The 23,116-nt window shown below is 38.8% G+C and overlaps 2 protein-coding genes across 2 annotated transcripts; one reads left to right on the top strand and one right to left on the bottom strand.

Annotated features, from left to right (window-relative positions):
* Positions 1-12,608: 12,608 nt before the first annotated feature.
* K441DRAFT_599828 (uncharacterized protein) lies at positions 12,609-15,043 on the bottom strand. Its single transcript, XM_067645166.1, has 3 exons — positions 14,916-15,043; positions 13,834-14,853; positions 12,609-13,774 (listed from the first exon to the last, which is right to left on the bottom strand). The coding sequence occupies exons 2-3, from the start codon at positions 14,748-14,750 to the stop codon at positions 12,949-12,951; spliced, it is 1,743 nt and encodes a 580-aa protein (XP_067510353.1). The 5' UTR covers positions 14,751-14,853; positions 14,916-15,043; the 3' UTR covers positions 12,609-12,948.
* A 303-nt stretch (positions 15,044-15,346) lies between these two features.
* On the top strand, positions 15,347-18,400 carry K441DRAFT_672461 (WD40 repeat-like protein; the record flags this gene model as incomplete). The annotated part of the gene is made up of 4 exons (XM_067650553.1): positions 15,347-16,997; positions 17,187-17,499; positions 17,583-18,161; positions 18,397-18,400. 4 exons carry the CDS (start codon positions 15,347-15,349, stop codon positions 18,398-18,400), a joined length of 2,547 nt encoding a protein of 848 aa, XP_067510352.1.
* Between the last annotated feature and the right edge of the window lie 4,716 nt (positions 18,401-23,116).

Raw genomic sequence — 23,116 nt, 5'->3', positions numbered from 1 at the left:
TATCCTTATCATCTACCTAAGTAGCAGCCTCCGTAGCAACCGCGGTAGCAAGCTAAGCCTTAGCCTCCTCTTTAAGTAAGAGCTTTAGTGGCCGCGGCTCTCCCTCTACTTCGCTAATATCCTTATTATTAAATATGTCCTTTAGTAGAGGTCTATATCCATGCCAAAGACCCTTATTTACCTTAATTATATCTATCTATAGCTAAGAGCGTCGAGCCTTAAGGAGGATCTTGCAGCTACTAAATAGTTATTTACATTCGTTGCTTATAAAAGGCACTGTAAGGATATTAAGGGCGAAGTAAGCAAGATTAGGCTAGCTTATATAGCGGTCCTGCCAGTACTATATAAGGTTAAAGTGTTTATACTCTTTAAGCTTAAGCTTGTTTATATATAGATACTTATTAAAGCAATTAATTAGAAAAGGCGCAGCAGCCTTATTATTTCGATGAACCGTTTTTAGGCGCTTATAATTTCGAGTAGAGGTATAGATCTTTACTTATTAAGGTTACTAAACTAGTGCTAAATCTGGTAAGGATAATTAGATAGATAAATACTAGCCTTTATAATTAAGCCAGAGCTCCTTAATCTTCTGCTTAACGCTATTAATTTAATCCTTCTTAATAGGATATAGCCTCTAATAGTCCTTAAACCACTACATCTTAAGCGTTGGATTAAGAACGATTGCTACATAGTACGCTGCTATATTATTAGCCTTATTATAGTACTTATTTCCCTTCTCCTATGCTGCTTCTAGATAGTCTACTAAGTATTAATAAGCTTAAGCATTAGTCTTCTTCCGTTTTTAAAGTAATTAAGTAAAAAGCTTAAGAAACTTATACTTAGTTAATAAGAGCTCCTTAAAAAGCCAATTTAGTATTTAAAAGTGGTTAGTAAAACTTGTTTAATTGCCCTCTACTATAATTATAGCCTTATAAAATGTCTTAAGGTAGTTATAAAGGTGTTTAAGCTAGAGCCAGTGCTTTAGCTAGAGGAAGTTATCTCTAGTAAGCGCTCTAGCTTTATCGCTAGGTTTATAAGTCTTATAGAATATAGTAATTCGTTCTCTATAGTTTAAAAATCGTAAAATAGCTAAGAAAAGTAAGTTCTATCGCGTTTAGTTATTTTAAATAAGCTAGTAAATTATTAGTATCGCTTTTATAAGTAGTATTATAAGTTTAAATATTATAACCGTAAGGCTTAGATTGCAACCGTTAAGGGCGGTAGATATAAAATCCGATACTATAGCTAATTAGAGACTTACCTAACGTTCTGCTAAATAGTAAATCTTAATACTATAGCTCTATTATATATCTCTAGGCTATTAAATTCTAATAAAGGACCTCCTATTTAAATCCTTTTAAAGAAACTATAACGCTAGGGGGTTATACGAATATACTAGACGAGATTTTAAAGTAAACTAACCGGTCCCTGCTTCTTCTAAAGCTCTTAAATCTTACTATAATTCTGATCGCGGTATATAGCTGCTATTTCTTTATAGATTTTATTAGCGTCTATTCTAATAATAAAAGCCTATATATAGAGGTTTATTATATAGCCGAAGCAGCGAAGTTAATATACTTTTTATTTCTTTACTAACATTTTTAAATATAGGGCTTAAAGAACTACATTAATGTAGGTGTTATTTAACTTAGCGTTATCGGCTATAAAGAACCTAATATTGCCTGTAATTTTATAGTCCCTAAATAGAGCAACCAGAACAGCTGCTATATTCTTACTAGTATATTTACTAACGACTTTACGAAGGCCTAATACTATATAGCGACGCTTACCGTCCTTATTTATAAAATAGGCAATAATACTAAGAATTATATAGCCGTTTGGTAAGGTTTATAGGTTAAAGGATATTAATATAGCGCTATAAGCGGCCTTTAGCTCTTTCCTTAGCAACTCCTTCCGTTACTCCCATTTGTTTATAACCTACAATTGTATTATATTTACTGCCTTTAGTAGGAACTTTTTAAGCCCAGGGTAGATAAAATATAGTAGCTTATAGAAGTAGACGTTTTTAAATTAGAAGAAGGTAATATAGCAGTAAATAATCCACTAAATAAGTAACTGCTTAAACCTCTTAAAGTTATAAGCTCTATTAAGCGACCTCTTCTTTAGATACTTATTAATTATTAGCTAGTTAGATTTATTAGGTTTTTAGTAAGTATTAAGCATGCCCATTGTCTTATCTATATAGTAGTTATCTACTAGGTAGTCTATAGCAGTAGTCCTTTTAGATAATACTATAAGCAGCTCCTGCTTATGCTATATTCGCTTATAAAAATAGTAGTAGTAATAAGCTATACCATTACTACCGGACTTTAATTAAATATCCTCCCCCCACTTCTATATATGTGAGGTATGCTACTTTATATATTTCGGTCCTCTTATTAAGGCACTATATTAAATATAGTACTTATTATATAGCTTAAACTCCTCTACCTTTACTGCCTTATTATAAGCCGGATTAATTAATTTTAGAGTAAGGATAAAGTCGTTAGATATAGGAGGTAAGTAGTGCATAAGGTAACGCGTAATATTGGCCGCCATAATATTAGGCGAGGAAGGGAGGGAATAAAATACTAAAGCAGTAAGTATAAATGCAGGAGCAACAGCAGAGGATAAGTAGATGTCCTTAATTCTTATAAATTATAAGACAGGAGCTTACTAACACTAAACGCCAGCGTCGCCGATTGGCTCTATTTAGCCTTAATACTAAGCACTAACTCCTTAGCGGCCTATTCTTCCTCCTAATTAGGTATAGAACTAGAGCTCTAGGAGCTTTAAACGAGTTAGATCTACTCTAATCCAGCCTTAAAATTAATAGCTCTAAATTTAATATAAAAAAGGATCTAACGTGGAGCTCTAGAGGCGCATTAGTCTAGTTAGATTACTAAAACGATGTCCTTAACATTCTAGGGGTTATTTACTTTTACCCCAAACAATGCTTTATAAAGGGTCATTTTTGTGCTGCTATAGATACTTATATTATATATATGCTGCGCCAGAGCTAACTATAATGTCCAATTATCCTATTAATAATTAATATAGTAGCGGAAGTAGTGTTCTAATAACGTATTTAGACGCTTTATTAGCCCGTCTATTTACAGGTAGAAGGTAGTACTTATCCTTCGCCGTATTTTTAATAAGAGATAGAATAAAGACCAAAATATACTATTAAATACGGTACCTCTGTTAGATACAATTCCCCTTAGCATGCTAAATAAGAGCTACCGTTCTAAAAACAGGTCTGCTAGTTCTGCTACCATGATTATTATTATAACAGTAAAGTATCCTAAAAACTTTATATACCTATTGACGATTACTAGGATAGCGTTAGCAACCTCTCTAGTTCTTATTTTAGTAGGGGGTAAGCCTATAATAAAATCTATTGTTAATTCTAATATAGGTCCCTATAGAATAGGAAGCACTAATAACTCGCTATATAGGCGATGCCTAGATATCTATATCCTTTAGCATATATTACACCTTAATATATAGTCCTTAACCTCTTTAGACATTCTATCCCAAAAGTATTTCCTTTAAACGGCCTTAAGGGTTCTATTAGCACCGTAGTGACCCCTAAAAGGGTTATTGTGGAAGACCTTTAGAATTTTATCTTAAATCGCTTGGTCCTTTAGGATATATACAGCACCCTTAAAGCGCAACAGACCCTTTTAGTCTTACTGCTATAGCTTCTTAATAACTCTAGCTAAGTTAGTCTCCACTATATTTTTCCACCTCTCCCTAGAGGTAAAGGCGTCCCTTTATTAAGCTTAAAGAAGAAGATCCGGAAAGGTTTTATATAGATTACTTACTTCTATTTCGCCTACTGCTATTATAGACTTAAGGTATAGTACAAGACGTTTTAAACTATTAGTACTAGTAGATTCTCTTACTATTATATAGTGTGCCACGCTGCGGATAGGCATCTTGCCTATTCCCCTTAGATCCGAAAACTTATAGCTAATGCGCCGTTAAGTTAAAGGTACCGTAATACCTCTAGCATATTCTATAGAATTCTTGCTAATTTTAGGGTACGCTAACTTTATAATATCTGCTTAGTTTATAACCTAGTCTATAACTATATCCTACGGCTCTATAATCTTATCGCTTTATAGCTGCATTACTAGAACCTCTGCCCTACTGCGAAATTCTATAGTTCTAGGGAAAGAGTCTTCTTTCTTTCTAAGCAAATTTTATAATATAGGGATTATTTCCCCTATACTGTCCTAGATCCTCCCTATTTTATAATCTAAACGTCTTAATAACCTATTAGCAGGATTTGTCTTTCCTAGGCAGTACATAATTTTAAAGTTATACTATAATAGTGCCTCTACTTATCTCACTTATTAACCGCTTAACACCTTTATAGTTATAAAGTATTTTAGGTTGTTATAGTCTGTAAGGACTTTAATAGGATAATTACTTCCTATATAATAATATCGCCAGTGCTTTATTACTGTAATTATTGTAAGTAACTCCTAGTTGTGTGTTATATAACGCTACTTTATAGGGGTTATTTTCTTTAACTAAAACGCTATAGGATGCCATTCTCCATCTTTTAATTAAGATATAATTGCCCCTAGGGTAAAGCCAAATATATCTATTTTAAGGTATATATATAGCTTCTAGTAGAAGTATATTAGGATAGGCGCCGATATAAATAAATCCTTTAACCGGTCTATTGCCTATTTAGTAGCTTCCCTAAATATAAAGGGTCCTAACTTCTTACCATTTTTAGATTCTTTTAGTAGATTAGTAATTAGGAGTATTACTTATAAATAGTAAATAATAAACCTTCGGTAGAAGTTCGCCGTGCCTAAGAAAACCTATACTTCTCTAAACGTTATAGGGTATGGCTATTCCCTAATAGCGTCTACCCGGCTTTTCTCTATTAACACTCTATTAACGCTAATAATAAAGCCCAGAAAATTAATGCTAGTAATATAGAAAGAGCATTTTTTTAGGTTTATATAGAGCTTATATTTCCATAGTCTTTCTAGTACTATTTATATATAGTGCGTATATACTTCGTAGTTATTAGAGTAGACTATAATGTTATTAAGGTAGACTATATATATCGTATCTAACAGGCCCGATAATGCCTTATTAATATAGGCCTAAAATATTACCGGTGCGTTAGTGAGCCTAAATGGCATTACTAGGTACTTAAAGTGGCCGTACTATATTTAGAACGCCGTTTTCTACTTATTACCGGCTTTAATCCGTATTCAATAGTATACATCTTTTAGATCTAGTTTTATAAATATTTTTATATCCAACAGCCTATTAATAAGCTCCCCTATTAAGGGTAGCGGATAGCGATTCTTTATAGTAATCCTATTAAGCACTTAATAGTTAATATAGAGGCGAAGGGTCCTGTCCTTCTTTAGTATAAATATAATTAGTACCCCTACCGGGCTTATAGAGGGCCAAATCTATCCTTTTTAAAGATTGTCTACTATATACTAACGTAATACGGCTAGCTTGTTTTCTAATAAGTTATATAGTAGTCCAAAAGGAGGTTACTTATCCCCTATATCTATTTTATACTTAACTAACATAGGGTTAAGTAAGGTTTATGCAGCCTCTTTATTAGAAACCTCTTCTAGGTCCATATATTTCTGCGGAATCTCTAGTTTCTTAACTGTGTATAGCCGGACATTTAAAAATAAATACCCTATGTCTTTATTCTTAGGGTTAAGAGTAGTATATATAGTATATGCCTACCCTTCTTCTTATATATAGCTTAGGAAAGTCTCTTAATTCTTAACTATAATATGTAATTAAGACTTCTAGTGTTAATACAAGGCTAAAGGCCAATTAATGTCTAGGTTAACTTGGTGAAGCTATAGGTATCCTAAAATAAGGTTATACCCCTTAATTTCTACAACATAGAAGCGTATCTCCTATATATTTTATAAACTATTACGGTCCTAGCTAGTAATAGGAAACGTTTATTCCCTATAGTACGGAATCTAGTAGCCTCTAATACTTTAAATAGTGCACACCTGCGAGCCGCTAAGGTCCAAATCTAATTCTTTTACTAGTAATTAAGAAATAAACCCTATACTCGCGCCACTATCTATAAGGCAGTCTTATATTACCTATTTATTATTAACTTAAATAGAGACAGGAATAACTATATAGTAGTTTACTTTCTCCTTCTCTTACTAGCCTAGTATAAGGGAGTAAAGATCTACTAGGCTGTCTCTTTTCCTAATTAGGCCAACTCTTACTTCTTTTACCGGCAGAAGCGGCTTATATAGCCCTTCTTACCGCAGTTATAATAGGTGCGTGTCTCCCAGTTCCCCTTTTACGGATTAGGTCTCTGCCTATTATTATTTTAGGGTTAACCAGCATTACTCTAGGGCTACGAGGCCTACTTATATTGTCTTTCTATAGAGCGGTTAGGTTGGAATCTACCCCTATTATTAAAGCTAGGTCTAGTCCTACGCTCTTTATTATTGGCGTCTTGTTCCTTTCGCTTGCCTAAATAGTCTCTTTTAGTATTCTTAATCCGAGTAGCTTTAGAGATAAGCTTTTCTTAAAAGGTAGGAATTTCGCCCTTCTCTTATATGGCCTATTAAATCTTAGGTTATAGCTTAGTAAGTAGCTAGTAAAGTTATATAGCGTTATCCTATAGATCTAAGTAGGGTATATTATCTTCTAGTTCTTTTAAGTAGTTTATAAACTAGACCACAGTCTAACTATCCCGCTGTTTAGCGTTATGGTATTACTAGTTATAGTCTATCTCTTAATTAGTAGGGTTTTAGACCTAATTAACTAACTAGGTCTTAAGTTCGCTAAATTTAAAGGGTATAGTAAGTTTCTTCTCATAGCGTATCTATAAACTCTCAACGGTGCCACGTAGGAAGGTAGAAGTAATTAATGTCTAATTATATTTATTAGAGTAACGTTTTAGATCTAGCTAAAACTTAGTTTTATATTAATAGATAAAACAATTACAGTTTCGGAGACTATTACTATAGTACTTATTAGGTTCCTTTATGCGAAATTTAGGGTTTTCTAATATTATAGTGTAGTGTGGCATTACCCCTTTAAGTCCGCTTTATGTCTGGGATGTCTATACTTCCCCTAATTGTTCTTGCAATTGTTCTTAGTAGTCTTAATATACTTATCTTAATTATATCTCCAACTCCTTTGTTTTTTATAGGGTCTCGTATAGCGACCTCTCTAATAATTCCCTAGCGGTAATTGTTTTTAAGGGTCTTGTAAAGTTAGACGGATTAGCTATAGCTTCCTAGTCTACTCTTTTATAAGTAGAGGGAATGCGCTCCTCTAAGGAGACTCTCTAAGCCTTCTGCGATGAGGGCGTTGCTTTATAGGGTATAGGAGTATAGTCCGTTATTGTTAATTAATAGCCGTACGTTCCTAACAGATTATAAGCAATTAGAATTGTAAGAGGCCAGCCTAACNAGAACGTATAATTATCTAATTAACAGTGTTACTAGTAAGTAGAAGGTAAGTTAAAGGTAAGTAGAAGGTAAGTTAAAGGTAAGTAGAAGGTAAGTTAAAGGTAAGTAGAAGGTAAGTCGAAGGTAGAATAAGTTTTACGTATTAAAGGATAAATGCTTCTAACTACTTCTATTTAGAGACTAATCGCTAGTTCTTCTCTAGAGGAGAACTAGCTCCCTATATAATCCTTCTAAGACGCTAGTAAAACCCTTTACCCCTTATCTGTCTAACCGTGTCTTCTGGGATGTAGATGGAATATAGATAAGACCTCCTTCTATCTTATCTAATATGTACCTTCTAGGGAATTCCGTTATAGGAACTTAACTAAAGATAAGTTAGATAGGTAGAGATGCTTATAAAATACTATTTTAAGATTTAGTATATTAAGGGTATAGACAATATATAAGTAGATACTCTAAGTTGGAAAGCTAAACTATAAAATAATAAGAAGCCATTAGGAGCTTTACTGCGAAAAGATAAAGACGGATTAATTAGGTATAATTATCCAAAAATTACAGCAACTCGAGAAGACGACGAACTAAAAAAAGTCTATAAGATACTAGGAAGCTTTTAGGTATAAAGAATTTTAAAAGTATAGCTAAAAGATTTACAAACGGATATATATAAAACCCGAGAAGTAAAGTATATCCTAAGAAGTATAGTAGAGTAGTTTGTAGAAGACTTCTATAAGGGATTAACTTAAGGACATAATAGAGCAACAGGCTTAGTGTTAAGACTTTAAAAGGAGTATATTATTAATAGAATCTAGAATATTGTAAGAAAAGTAATAAAGGAGTGTCTAAATTGCTAAAGGAATAAACTAACGAGGTATAAGCTATATAGAGGGCTATAACCTATTAAAATACTAGAGAGACTATAGGAGGTTATATTATAGGACTTTATTATTAAGTTACTAAAGTTAAGAGATCCTATTACCGGATAAGATTATAATGCGATCTTAGTAATAGTAGATAAGCTTATAAAGTGGGGATACTTTATAGTATATACAGAAGAAATATTAGCAGAAGATATCGCTAGAATCTATATTAAAGAAGTATTTACAAGATTTAGAGTACTAAGTAAGATTATATTAGATAGAGATCTAAGATTTATAATAGTATTCTAGGAGGTATTCTTAGCAGAGCAAGGAGTTAGAGCAGTAACTTCTACCGTATATTATTTATAGATAGACGGTTAGATAAAAAGATTAAATTAGACACTAAAGCAGTATCTAAAATATTATATTAATTATATATAGAATAATTAGGTATCGCTATTACTAGTTATATAGTTTATATATAATGTAACGCTATAGGAAGGTATAGGTATATTACTATTTAAGGCAAATTACGGATATGAGCTAAGAATATCGTTGTTACTACAGTAAGTAAAGAAAATAAGTAGTATAGCTAAAGAAAGAATAAAGACGTTAATAAATCTTTATATAGACCTTATAGAATTAGTAAAGAAAGTATAAGAGAGAATAAAAAGGTACTATAATATTAAGAGATCTAAGGGACCAGATCTTAAGGAGGGAGATAAAGTATAGCTACTATACAAAAATTTTAAGAGTTAATAACTAAGTAAGAAATTAGACTACGCTAGACTAAGACCTTTTAAAATTATATAGAGAATTTCACTGGTTACGTTTAAGTTAAACCTACTAGCTAAAATAAAGATTTACCCTATATAGTATATTATAATACTAGAGCTAGTATATGGAAATATTAAGCCACTAGTTTACGAAGTAGATACGTATAAAGGATAAGAAGAAAATAAATAGCAAGTTTTAAAGATTATTAGTTATAAGGACATTAACAATAAAATATAGTATAAGGTTAAGTAGATAGGCTACACTAAGACTACCTAAGAACTATTAGAAAATTTAAAGAACGCTATAAGAAAGGTATAGGAGTATTAGAAGAAATTAGGTTAGGCAGTATTAATAAAGAAGGATTGTTAAAGAATAAGTTACCTAAGGGGGACCTAAGAAGAGTAGTTGCCGAACTACTTAGATCTATTTCTTTCTCTATTAGAAGAAAACCTATTCTTTTATCGCCAAGTTCCTATAAACCTTATTCTATAAGTTTCTACTCCTTAAAACGGACCTTCTTATAAACCTTCTTAAGACGGATTAACTAAGCGGACGCCGTAAGACGAGACTTAAGGGCCTATTGCTAAGCATTAGCAGCCCCCTATTCTGCATTACAAAAATGGCGTAACTCCGCTAAAGTAATAAACAGTTTATTATCTAGCTACGTAGCAGTAGATTAAATATAAAACCCTAAAATAAATTAATTAGGGAACTAAATGACTATTAAAAGTAATAGGTTACGTATATTTAGTATTAAAGATAGAGTAAACATTATAGGATGAATAAATATTTGCTTTAGTGCACTCTAAATAAGAGGATAGTTGTCGCGAAGATAGACTTACTAGCGCAATATAAACTAACCCCTCTTTTAAACAGCGAGAATATGGAGATAGTATAATCTCACTAAGAGATAATATCGCAGTAATAGTGCGAGCACGACGAGTAGTTAAAGACGAAGAAATTGCTTTAGATATAATAAGTAAAGATATTAACTAAATTAATTAAACGGATATTATACCTCTAGTAAATAACTTAGAGATATTAGGAATCTTTAAGGATAAAGATAAAGAGAAGGGAGATAGTGTTACGGACGCTTTAAGTATAATATTATAACTACTTAGAGAAGAGTTAGAAGAAGCTAGTTAGTTAATTTAGGCATGGTTTAAAATAGAGCCGATAAAACTATATAATAAGAAATAGTAGCTAAGGTTATATAATATAATCTATATAATCTATATAATCTATAAGATCTATAATAGAGTAGATAGAGTATACATTTATTATATATGAAAAGGGTTTTATAAAAGTACGGTTGTGTATTTAAGGACCCTTAGTCCCTACCTAGATAGTTCCTTCCTTATAGTAATTCTTAAAATATAATTAGAGTTAATCTATTAGGCAACTACTCCACTAGTTATTATTACGTTGTTAACTTTAATTTACATCACCTATATACCTAGCCTATTAACGAGCCTATTGTAGTACTTACTATAAGGTTCCGTTATATAAAGAGCTAAAAGGTAGTTATATAATCGGCTTCTAGTTTTTTATTAGATTTCTACCCTATATACCCCCTTATAGAGCTTAACGTAGGCTTTACTAAGTTAGCTCTAGCTTTAGACACTATACCCTTATCGCTTTAAGATCGCAGAAACTATCTAAAATCTTATCTTATAAATGCAGTCTATCGCGCTAATTAGCTATAGTGGCGTCTAAAGTTATATAGTATAGTGCAGTCACTTTATCGTCAATTACCAAATCCCAAATTTCTTACCATTTCTTCCCATTCCCTGTATTACTGTATAATAATAGTTAGAGTAATAATAAAGGAGCTGTAGTAGTAAATAGGGAGGTATAGTAGGGCGGTTAAGGCTAAAGAATATAGGGTATAAGGTTAAGGTAGGAGTAATAGGGGAAGAGAAGAGTAAGTATAGGAATAATAATTTAAGAGCGTTAATTATTACGAAAGGTATTAAATAGAGTATAGATTTTAATAGGCTCGGGTTAAATATTAACAAAAGTTATATAAAGTTAAGCGCTATTTTATAGAATTGCTATATTACGCTAAGTATAGATTATATATAGTGTATATACTATAGGTTATACCGCTATTTTTAGTTAGTATATATATTAGAGGTATTTATAATTAAGAAACTATTACCTAGTAGCACCTAGCAGCCTTATTTAGGAATTAAGTTACTAATAAATAAATAAGTAAACCTACTTAGACTAGAGTCTAGTAGGAGAACTTATTTAAGGCGCCTCTACTAGCCTATAAAGTTATACTAGGTACTTTTAGTAGTTAAAGCGGGTTTACTTATTTATTTATTAGCAACTTTATTTAAAAATAGCTGCTTCCTATTTACTAACCTCTACTTTTTACCTATATTAACTTATAATATAATTCTATAATAAACTAGTTTAGCCTTTATTTTTATAAAAGTTCTCTTAATATATCCTACCCTTTATTATATAGTTATTTTAAAATAACCTTCTCTACTAGAGTTCCGGAAGTAGTAACTTAATTATATTAATAAAAGTTTTAAGTTTAATAGCGTACGCAATATTAAAACTGTTAACGTTAGCTTTATGGACCTAGCGCTTAAACTTATTAGTAATCTAGGTAGATATACCTGCTGTCACGGCGCTGACACACTGTTACAGACCCTAGTCAGGGGCTCGGCTGGAGACTTGGCGCCATGTATATAGACGTGTCCTTCCCTTGACCTTCTTTGACTCCTTAGCTTGATATTCTCGTTAATAGACTACCAATCGTACAGGCTTGCGCGTCCCTTGTGCCGTGCTCGTGCCTCGGTTGACTGAGTCGCTGTAACACCTGCTATAGTAGCTCTAAGACTACTAAGTAATAGGTATTTTGCTATAGTTAACTTAGTCTACTTTATAACACCAGGTAGTAACTTAGACTATACCTTTATTATAAACCTTATACGTTATTAGTAGAATAAAATTATAACTAATTAAGTATAGTAATACCTAATTATATTTAACTTAACATGTCTTAATTTATTATTATCCCTATAAACTATAAGGTTAATTCTAGTCTAGCTACTAAATAGTGCTAATACTCTATTAGTATCCCTATACTAAATATAATTACTATACTTCGCCTTCGCCTATTCTGTGCTACCTATAATTAGGCATATTATAGCTAAGAATTTAATATCCTATAGTTCTCTCCTAAAGTCTTTACTAATTACTAAACTTTAGTAATATTTTTTGTAATAACTAACGGTGAGTGTCTGGCGACAAAGATTACTTCTACTTATTGCGCAGCAAAAGTTTTCCCAGTCTTTGAGGTGCCGGCTTGGAGCAAGGGTGGCGTATATTAGGGTAAGGGTCGACAGATGTGTGGTAGAGGCTAGGGCGGGGATAGGTAAGGCAAATATGAGGTATATGTAGGAGATCCTTAGGAGTATTTGCTTATTGAGATCGGCTTGTGCGCTTGCTGTATCTTGTTCGCTTGGGTGTAAACGTCCTGGATTGTAGCTTTGACTGCGCTAATGTCTGGGAAACGCCACGAAAACAAGGCTGTGGCCGGAGCGGGTCGGCCGCTCTCCCTGCTAGCGGGGGCGAGTTCAAAGTATTTTATGCTTTAATCGTTTACTGTAAATACCGTTAATTATGCTGCCACTAAATCGGTCCCATGCAAAGAGGAAGTGTGGGTGTCAGTAGATGTTCGCCCGCAGCCAAGCATGTGGCAAAAGTACTCAAGTAGCAGTCTTAGCAGTGAGCTTTACCCAGAATAGTCAAACGCCATGCTACATGAGGATATAGAGCATGACTATGGACATATTTGCTTCCGGTTCCGTCGAGTTTCAAGCAGGTTGCTGTCACAATGCTAGCTATCTGACCAGTGGCCCGAACAAGAGCATATTCATCTCCTCCTCCAAAGGCACCAAAACGTGCTCCTTAATGGTCTTTAAAAATGCCTGGTCCGACAAGCTTGCGCTGGGGTTCATAAAGCACTGGAGACAATACCATATGGCTTTGACGAATGCAAAAGAGAATTCTCCGTCGCCTTCTTTCCCCATCAACCACCGGCGCGCAGCCTGTAGATATGAGATTTCAGTGGGTCGATTATTCGGCCCGAGGTCTTCGGGCCTGAGAAGTTCCTCGATTGGGAGCCCGTAGCAGATTTCGAGGAGCATGATGCCGAGGGCTACGACTTTCGAGGAGTCTTTGGGTTCCCCGCTGCCTCGGCGGACGAACGTGGTCGTTTGCTTGTGTTCTCGAGTTAAGTATGGATGCTTGACGTCGACTGCAATCCTAGACAGTGGACATTCGTCCTTGGCTCTGAGAAAGATGATATCGGTCTTGTTCCAAGTTTCCTGAAGCCAAGGTGTATTGCTCAACTGGAGCAATGACGATGTAAGTGTGATTGAAAGGTTGTATCGTTCTTGCTGACTGAAAGTGCCAGGATTCTTCTTGAGAATGTCCTCGAGGCTGACTTCGTCGACGTACGCAACACTACGCTGAGCATTGTACGCACCTCGGAGGTGGCCATCGTTGTCGAGACAGAACCCTATGCAGGGATAACATGGGCTCTGGAGTATGGAGCAGAGATTCGTGACGATTTGGAGCTGAGAGGGATTGTGGTACGGAAGGGGAGCAAGGGTGGTCGTGACGGATGAGCTTGGAGGCGCGGATATTCTAACTTGTACAGCGGAGCTGTCAGTGGTTAGTATGAATATAGCGAAACAATGGTGCCCTGACTACGGAGTACGTACCCGCTTTGTTCCCGGGCAGCCGACTCCACGAGTCGAATTTCTACGTCCAACCATTTCTTCGAAGTCGAGGCCGGTGATTGTAGTAAAGACAAGCTGAAGCGGTTCGTATCGCAATGGTCCACCGGAAGACGTTTCCGTTGCCAGCCAGGTCCTCCTCTCTTTGGCTTCTTGATGAGTCGCTGCTCAAGCAGCAATCCGGCCGAATGTGACGAATGGGTTGAACACCATGTCTTTGAAAGAACATTGTACAGCTTCTTCGCATTCTCCCGGATAGTGTCGACAGGTAGCGTGACCCTGAATCGGCCGTCTGACTTATACAGCTCGTCGGCTGCAGCAATCTTGTCCGCCTTGACTTGGAACTTGTCGAGCATCTCGATGCACCGTTGGAGCTCCTCCAGCGATTCTTTAATTCTCTTCTTTTTCATCGTGAACTTCACCCGCTTTGATATTTCGAACTTTTGAAGTTTTCCGTCCACTTTTGCTGCCGCATGCTGACTGATGATAGCTTCCAGCCCATCCTGATTGAGATTTTCCACACCATGGAAATTGTCCAGCTTTATCGCAATCCCAATCATAATCTTTTGAATATCATTGACCGTCCTCATGTACGACGGATAGGCCTTGCCCAAATTGCTTCGCAATTCTTGCTCAATGGCTGGGTCCTGCCACAACTCGCTGTTTGTATTATCAATCATCTCGCTCAGCTCCCGATCTGTTGTAATCGGCTGTAGCAGCACCTCCATGGACTGCTCGAAGAGGGTGTGCTGGTTCCGAAGCTCTCGAATGGCGCGGCCGAGTTCCCCTTGGAATTTGACAAAGACCTTTGCTGGATCGATGAGGTCCTCATAATGCTCTAGTGCCGAGATCACCAACGGGATAGCGCCGAGCACGAGGCCGGCAATCTCGATGCCGGACATCTTTTGTGTGAGCGAGTGCGTTGCCTGTTGCGGTCATCGAAGAACAGTAATCTGGAATCGTTCCGCTCCGTTGGCGGCGCTTCTGGGCTGAGGTCCTGTTTGACTTGACCTCACTTTAGCGCGTACAGGGGTTATCGTGTAGCCGTTAGGCTCGAGAAGACATACCTGGATAGGCAGAGGGCTGGGAAGAGGAAGGTAATGAGGACAGGCTTGAATCAAGGAAACATCAACCCTGACGGACGAGTACGACAATCAGGTCAAAACTCTCTTTCACGGCCTCGAAGGAGTCTTTGGTGTTTAATCAGTTCGACTTACCCCGCAAACCCGGAAAAAGCAAAGATAATCCAGCACCCTGGTCGTTTCAGCCGCATCCCATCGGGACAACCTCTGCGGAACATCACCTCAATGGCTATCATCGAGGCTGCCATTATGGCCATCATTTTATCAGCGCATTTTGCTTCGTAATGTATCCCTCACACTTGAGATGATGGCAGCAAGAGATGGAATCCATTACAGAAATTGCGCGAGCCTGTCTCGGCAGCTTCACGCGGCTAACCGCCGCGCTGACCGAAGCCAGTGCAGAAAATTGCGAGTCCATGCCTCCAGACAAGCTTGAATGGGAGCTTGGTAGATTCAAGATTTGGTGCGGAAACTTGGGCGCACTGCAGAGCGGCAGGAGTTCGCTTGATTCGAGGCTGCGCGAGTCGACGGTGATGCGCACTAATTTGTTGAAGCACTTGGCCAGGCTGGATCAGACTCTCATCAAGAGCACGGAAGTCGCGTCCGGTGCGCGACTGCCGCTCGAGAAGCTGCTGAAACCGGAGGATTCGAGCGATGACTCTTCGTCGGAAGAAAGCGAGGATGGCGATGAGCCAAGGGAGCTTGTTCTACACATGGGCACGATCAAGGAGATTCTGAGCGACTTGTATATGCTTTCGTTCAGAATCCGGAACAGTTCGACTCGTCCTACTTCAACCTTAAGGATAAAGCTCTACAGTGAGGTTGATGACGAAACCGGCATCGACAAATTCGCTGCCTACACGGAGTTTGATAAGCGCCATGTCGAAGATTCGCTACTTCAACTCCGCCGAGATGCTGCCAAGGAGATGAAGAGGAAGCCTTCAGAGGTTGCTCAGATCACGGATTCCGATCAGTATCTCATCAATCGGCTTGTCGCTACGATGAACAAGCGTCGCAAGGTTCTTAGATACTGGCAACGGCATATGAAGAAAATGGCCGAGATGCCAAGGGAGGTCGAAGAGGTCATGAAGCCGCAGCCAATGTCGAAGCTTCAACCGGCAAATATTGAGAGACAGAGCATGATGCAGAAACCCGGCAAACAGGACCAATTCATCGCGCCAAGCGTCACCGAGAAGACCATGCTTTCAAAGACCGAGGCCACCAGATTCGACAAGCGTCTTGACGACATGCTGGAGATCCAATCCGTGATCTCCTATGCTTCGACGACGGTTGACGTTCACGGCAACGACGTTGACCTCCCAGCGCCACCAACCGCAGCGTCCAAGGGTTCTGAGTTCTTATGTCCCTACTGCGGCATCGTCTGTCCAGCTCGCCATGGCAGAGATCGCGCCTGGAGAGCCCACATCCTCCAAGACCTTCAGCCGTATATCTGTACATACGAGAAATGCGAAGAGAGAGACCATCTCTTTAGCAGCCGCATTGCATGGCTTGAGCACGAACGGCTCAGTCACCGGCGAACCTGGCAGTGCTTCGAGCATGCAGAATCCAAGTTCTGGTCCAAGGCCGCGCTGCAGCATCATCTAGAATCCGAGCACGGTAACGACATCACTGAGACGCAGATCCAGAACCTGGTCGAGGTTTCCGAATTAAGTGTCGCGGAGACAAGAATAACTTGCCCGTTCTGTCTTTTGGGGGCCCCTTTTCGGAAGGGGTTTGAAAATCATATGGCATTCCATATGCAAATGTTTGCCGCGTTTTCGGTGTCTCGAGACAATTTGACGCACGATAATGACGATGTCGATGCGAATGAGAATAAATCCAGTCGCGCAGAGGGTCTTGGCTCCCAGGACTCGCGGGTGTCTGGTCCTCTACAATTCGACAGTCAGCCTCCGTCTAACGCGGCTTCGAATGCCGACGAGCAGGCATTTCAAAGTCCACCATCATCCATTTGGGATGAACAATGCCAGAGCGACCCAGAAACACAGGAATATCGCATCACACAAGAGGACCCAAGGGAAAGGAATCAGAACATTGGGCTCGACAGCTGTAGCCATATCTTCGATAAAAATTCTGCTCAGGATTTATCTAAAAGCTTGCCATCGAGCGTAAGTGGACCTGTGAATATTGGCACGCTCGAGGGCCATTCCAGATCGGTCAGCCACGTAGCCTTCTCGCCGGATGGCCAGCTAGTAGCGTCTGCATCCGACGACGAGACTGTGCGGCTATGGGATGCAGCGACGGGGTCTTGCCGCAGTACGCTCGAGGGCCATTCCAGCTGGGTCAACCACGTAGCCTTCTCGCCGGATGGCCAGCTAGTTAGCGTCTGCATCCGGCGACGAGGACTGTGCGGCTATGGGATGCAGGCGACGGGGGTCTTGGCCGCAGCAACGCTCGAGGGCCATTCCCAGCTGGGTCAGCCACGTAGCCTTCCTCCGCCCGGATGGCCAGCTAGTAGCGTCTTGCATCCGACGACGAGAACTGTGCGGCTATATGGGATGCAGCGAACGGGTCTTGCCCGCAGCACGCTTCGAGGGCCATTCCAGGCTCGGTCAGCCACGTAGCCTTTCTCGCCTGATGGCCAGCTAGTAGCGTCTGCATCCAGCGACGGGACTGTGCGGCTATGGGATGCAGCGACGGGGTCTTGCCGCAGCACGCTCGAGGGCCATTCCAGCTGGGTCAACCACGTAGCCTTCTCGCCGGATGGCCAGCTAGTAGCGCTGCATCCAGCGACGGGACTGTGCGGCTATGGGATGCAGCGACGGGGTCTTGCCGCAGCACGCTCGAGGGCCATTCCGGCCGGGTCAACCACGTAGCCTTCTCGCCGGATGGCCAGCTAGTAGCGTCTGCATCCAGCCGACAGGACTGTGCGGCTATGGGATGCAGCGACGGGGTCTTGCCGCAGCACGCTCGAGGGCCATTCCAGCTGGGTCAACCACGTAGCCTTCTCGCCGGATGGCCAGCTAGTAGCGTCTGCATCCGACGACGAGACTGTGCGGCTATGGGATGCAGCGACGGGGTCTTGCCGCAGCACGCTCGAGGGCCATTCCAGCTCGGTCAGCCACGTAGCCTTCTCGCCGGATGGCCAGCTAGTAGCGTCTGCATCCGACGACGAGACTGTGCGGCTATGGGATGCAGCGACGGGGTCTTGCCGCACCCGCTCGAGGGCCACTCCGACTGGGTCAACCACATAGCCTTCTCGCCAAACGGCCGGTATCTGGAAACACCTAGAGGAGACATTCCTCTTCCTCTGCCTCTCTTGAGTGGTCTTCCCTCTCAGGCAAAAGAGCTGCCTCTATATTTGTAAATGACTAGTGGATAAGTTCTATTACAAAAGCTCTACTTTAGCTTCCGCCTGAATATCGACCAAAATATATAGCTGTTTATAGAAACGTGATTTGCGTAGGACATTCATCAGGTTGTATAACTTTACTTCAACTTTATCCAGATAAAAGCTAGCAATAATCCTATTTATCTTTATCTTTTTAATAATCTCTATTTTATAGAGGGGTCCGGGGGACTACATATATTTATATTATAAGAGAGCCTTTTCTAACAGATTCTATTAGTTCCGTTCTAGTTAAAGCTGATGATAACATACGTGGCGAGGTACTTGTCCCTTTGCTACGCTAGCAGGGAGGGCGGCCGACCCGCTCCGGCCACACCCTTGTCGAGATGTGTTAAGCGAGCCGCTTGATCTACAGTTGAAAGAGGAGGATATTCATCTCGGACATTCTTTTAATCGAATCCTAGTCTTTTGTTTAGCTAGTTCCCGCTGTAAGGCGGCCCCTGCGGCCCACCGAACGAAGCCCTAGAGCCCTGATGGCTGCTTTAACCCCTAAACGCGTATTAGCAACACCACCTCTGGACCCGCCAGTAGCTCTACTAAGACGTATAAAGAAACCGAGCGCAAAGGTGTAAGAGGCCCAGTAGTCGCTGAGGACACGAGCCTAAATATTAGCACAGTTTAAATAGCAAATAACCGCACTATAAACCGGACTATAAGCTATACAGCATATACTGCCTCTATTCCCTATAGTAAGAGTCTCTACCTTACCCGAACGTAAAGGAGGAGGTATTAATTATAACGAATTTTATTAACTTATTAAAAGCCTTAAAGAAACTATAGTATAGTAAAGCAATATTATTATAAACTAGAATAGTATTATTAAGAGCATTAGAAATAACTTTATAGACATTAAATTGGAATAGTAAAGCCTTAAAAAGCAAAACGCTAAACTCTAAAAGGCTATCTAGTCCTTATAAGCGCAACTAAACACTCCTTTAGCTCTAACACAATTATAGGTATTAGTAGCGGCCAGTGGAGGTATAGTAGGGTTAGAGATAACCTTACCACAAATAATAAGCGCTAGGAACCCTAAGGAACCTAATTAGTAGCTAGTGATAAACGTTAGCTAAGCAGGTTTAAAGGCAATAAAGAGGGTAGCTACTACTAAAGTAGTAAAGTAAACTATTACGCAAGGTATAAAGGATATTGAGGGGCTTACGGGAGCTATACTTAAGGACTTCCGCGTATGGCGAACAAGCGATAGCGCGAGCATTATTAGATTCTTAGTGGAAAAAGACAAAGAAGCTATATTTAGATAGATAACTGCTTAATAGCTTAAACCATATATCCCTAGTATAAGGCTTATTGGACCTAAGTAGTATACGGTTAAGGCGGACTAGGTTAAAGTACCTTTAGCGATAAACATTAATAGCGGAAAAGTAAGTAAGTTAGCTATGGAGCGCTTTGGGGTAGAGAATAGGGTAGAGGTATATATAATAAGATGGCTAGGACAACTAAGGCCGCGCGGCTAGCACGCGTTAGTAATTATTAAAGTGGTAATAAAGAAGGATATAGAGAAGCTGCTTACGTTAAACAACGTGTTATTTAGGGGAGGCGTGATTATTATATCACCATTTAAGGAGCGATGTACCCCTATAGCATACTATAAATGTAAAAGGTTTAGACATAGGGCTAGAGACTACACGCGACCTAATACGTGCGAAATATATGGGTGGGAAGGCTATCTCTGGTGTAAGATGGTAAATCTATACTGTGTAAACTGCTAAGGTCCTTATTAAGCCTTATACCGTAAATACCTAGTATATAGAAAAGAGATGGACAGGATTTTTATATAACAGCGCTATAAATAGAGAACTCTAGATCCTTTAGGCGAATATAAAGAAGTATAGGGAGGCGTAGTATGCGCTATATAATAATAAAGCGCTAGCAGACTTCTACTTTATTTTAGGCTAGAAGCCTTACTGCTTTCTCTTAAATGGGGAAGTAGTACTAGCTGGCTTAAATCCCTAGTAGATAAGGTTCGTCCTAATAGGTAGGCAGTAGTAGTATTCCCTAGTTAGGTTATATATTTGGGCATCTAGAGAGCTGATAGCTATATAGCTATAGGTAGATTTAGTAGACATTACGGTGGTAGTAGTATACGTTGGCTAAAGAAGACTTATAATTATGTCGGTATATATTCTAAATAAAGGTTTAAGAAGAACTAAGGAAGAGAACCTAGAGGAGCTCTCTAGCAGACTAGAGATAATTAATAGGCTAATTTAGGGTGAACTATTACGCGACTTATATACTAAGGTAGTAATTATAGGTGACTTTAATCGGCATAATCCACTATGGGGAGGAAGTTATATTAGTACTATATTAACGTAGGAAGAAAGCGCACTAATTATTGACTTTATAGCGGACCGGTTACTCCAGAGCCTACTTCTAGTGGGAATACCTACGTTTAAAAGCGACGTGGGGCGAATATTAATAATTAACCTTATGCTTGCAACCCTGGGCCTAGCAAGTAAACTAGTAAAGTGCGCTATCTAGGAGTATAAGTACGGATTAGACTATAGAGCTATTTATACTAGCTTTTAGGTCGATATAGATACGTAGGAGAGCCAGGAGAGGCTACTTATTAAGAATGTAAACTAGGACAAGATATAAGAAGACGTAGAGTAATAGAAAGAGATGGGATTCCCTATAGAAGATATGGATAAAATGGTTAACTGCCTTAATAGATAGGTTAATAAAGCCCTTAAAGCATACTACTAACGGGCCAGACTATTACCGTATATAAAAAGATAGTGGAACGAAGACCTTATAACGCTAAGGAAGTTATATATATACTAGAGGAATAGGAATAGCGCGATATGGAGGTAAGAAAGGGACGACCCTAAGCTACGTAATGTCGTAGTAAGAGCGAAGAAGCTCTTTTATAGGACTATTTGGCGATATAGGAAGCTCTATTAGGACGAATTCCTTAGTAATAGTAATAATATATAAAAAGCGTCGAAATACCTTAATCCGCAGGCTATATCCGCATTTGCTAGAATACCGCTAATTAAGAAGGATAAAGGATAGGGAGAAGTTGTTACGGAGAACTATAATATTATAAAAGAACTACTCTAGGTATTTTTTCCGGTCCCACTGCCGTGCGAATAAAAGGAGGAAGCTATAACTAGCTATAACTAATTGCTGTAAAAGCCTATTGCTAAATATAAGGTTAAGGTAGCTATGTTTAGGGCTAGCCTAGATAAGGCTCCTAGAAGGGACAGCCTACTAGCTAAAGTGTGGTAAGAGCTATAGCCCGTACTAAGTAGTAAGATTATTACTCTCTTTACTAAATCACTTAAAATAGGAAAGGTACCCTAGGAATAGAAGGTAGTAAAGATTATACCGCTATAGAAGCTAAAGTAGGGGGACTATATAGTAGCAAATAACTATAGGCCGATCTCCCTTTTTCTAACGCTAGGAAAAGCACTTAAATTGCTAGTGGCGGAGAGAATAGTATACCTAGTAGAGGAACACAGCCTACTACTTAAGACGCACTTTAGAGCTAGGAAGTAAAGGTTAATAATATATACGCTATTATATTTCTATAAGGACATATTTAAAGTATAGAGAGAAAAGAAGATACTATCTCTAGTATTGTTTAATGTTAAGGGTGCGTATAATAATATAGCTATAGAGCCGGAAATTAGGAGATTACGGCAGCGTTAAATACCTTAGATAATTATATAATGGGTATAGGACTTTTATATAAACCGTTAAGCCTATATCCTAGTTAACGGATATATATTAGAGGTATAGGCGCTTCCGCAGGCGGGTCTTTTGTAGGGATTAGCACTAGCCCTAATACTTTTTCTATTCTTTAACGCGGATCTTATATAAAGTATACCCAGAAATAGCAGCTCTATAGCCTTTGTTAATAACTACTTAGTATAGGTTATAGGCCCTACGGTAGAGGAAAATATGTAGATTATCTAGGGCGAGATTATACCAATGCTTGAGAAATAGGAGAGAACTAGTGGAGCCCAATTTAAAGCGAAGAAAACGTTATTTATCCACCTTACTAGATATAAAGAAGTAGGTAGGAATGCCACCACGCCGCTCTAATTTAAAGGAAAAGGGATCCCCCCGACTTAGGAAGTTAAAATTCTTAGGGTAATCCTTAATAAGGAGCTATAGTTTAAGGCGTACCTAGTAAATAAGGCAGGCAAAGCTATTAAGGTAGCGCTAGCGTTACGTAGATTAAAGGGACTGCAGTTTAAGAGCGTTAAGCAGCTAGCTAAGAGCTTGGTCCTACTAGTAGTAAACTACGCATCGCTAATATAGTACCCGCTTGCGATATAAGAGTTAATATAGCTCCTCTAGTAGGCGTAGAGGATTATAGTATAAGCTATTATTAGGGGGTTCCGCTCTATCGCCCTATTAATAGCGGAAGTAGAAGCTGGCTTGCTCCCTTTTAAGTAAAGGCTACGTAACTAGGCCATTGCGTTTTGGGTATTAATCTATAAACTAGGCAAATTATATCCTTATTAGATGATTTAAAGATAGAGGCTCTATAAACGGCACCGGTCGCCGCTTTAGAGGATAGTAGAGATATATAAGGATATCTAGGTAAATGGGGTGCTAAAGGTCAAACCGTATATATACCCATTGTGGGTAGCTAAGCTAAATGTGGTAATATGTAAGGATAAAGAGTATACTTAAGCTATTATTAAAGACTATAAACTAGGGTAGGTTAATATATATATTAATACATCGGTGCGTAATAGTAGGGCAGGAGTTGGCGTATATGCTACGCCATCTAAAGCAACGCTTTTAAAAACGGTGGCGGGCTTTAAGTAGGCCGACGCCCACCTAATAA

The sequence above is a fragment of the Cenococcum geophilum genome, assembly GCF_001692895.1.
Source record: "Cenococcum geophilum 1.58 unplaced genomic scaffold K441scaffold_1, whole genome shotgun sequence".
Lineage (NCBI taxonomy): Eukaryota > Fungi > Ascomycota > Dothideomycetes > Gloniales > Gloniaceae > Cenococcum > Cenococcum geophilum.
The sequence above is the reverse complement of the archived record's forward strand: the minus strand, read 5'-3'. Positions and strand labels throughout refer to the sequence as shown.

What these genes read in the sequence shown, in the direction of transcription:
- K441DRAFT_599828 (XM_067645166.1), bottom strand. Translation starts at nt 14,750, where the DNA reads ATGTCCGGCATCGAGATTGCCGGCCTCGTGCTCGGCGCTATCCCGTTG. An exon ending in GCTGCCCGGGAACAAAGCGG is followed by an intron (nt 13,775 to 13,833) that starts GTACGTACTCCG and finishes AACCACTGACAG; the next exon opens with CTCCGCTGTACAAGTTAGAA.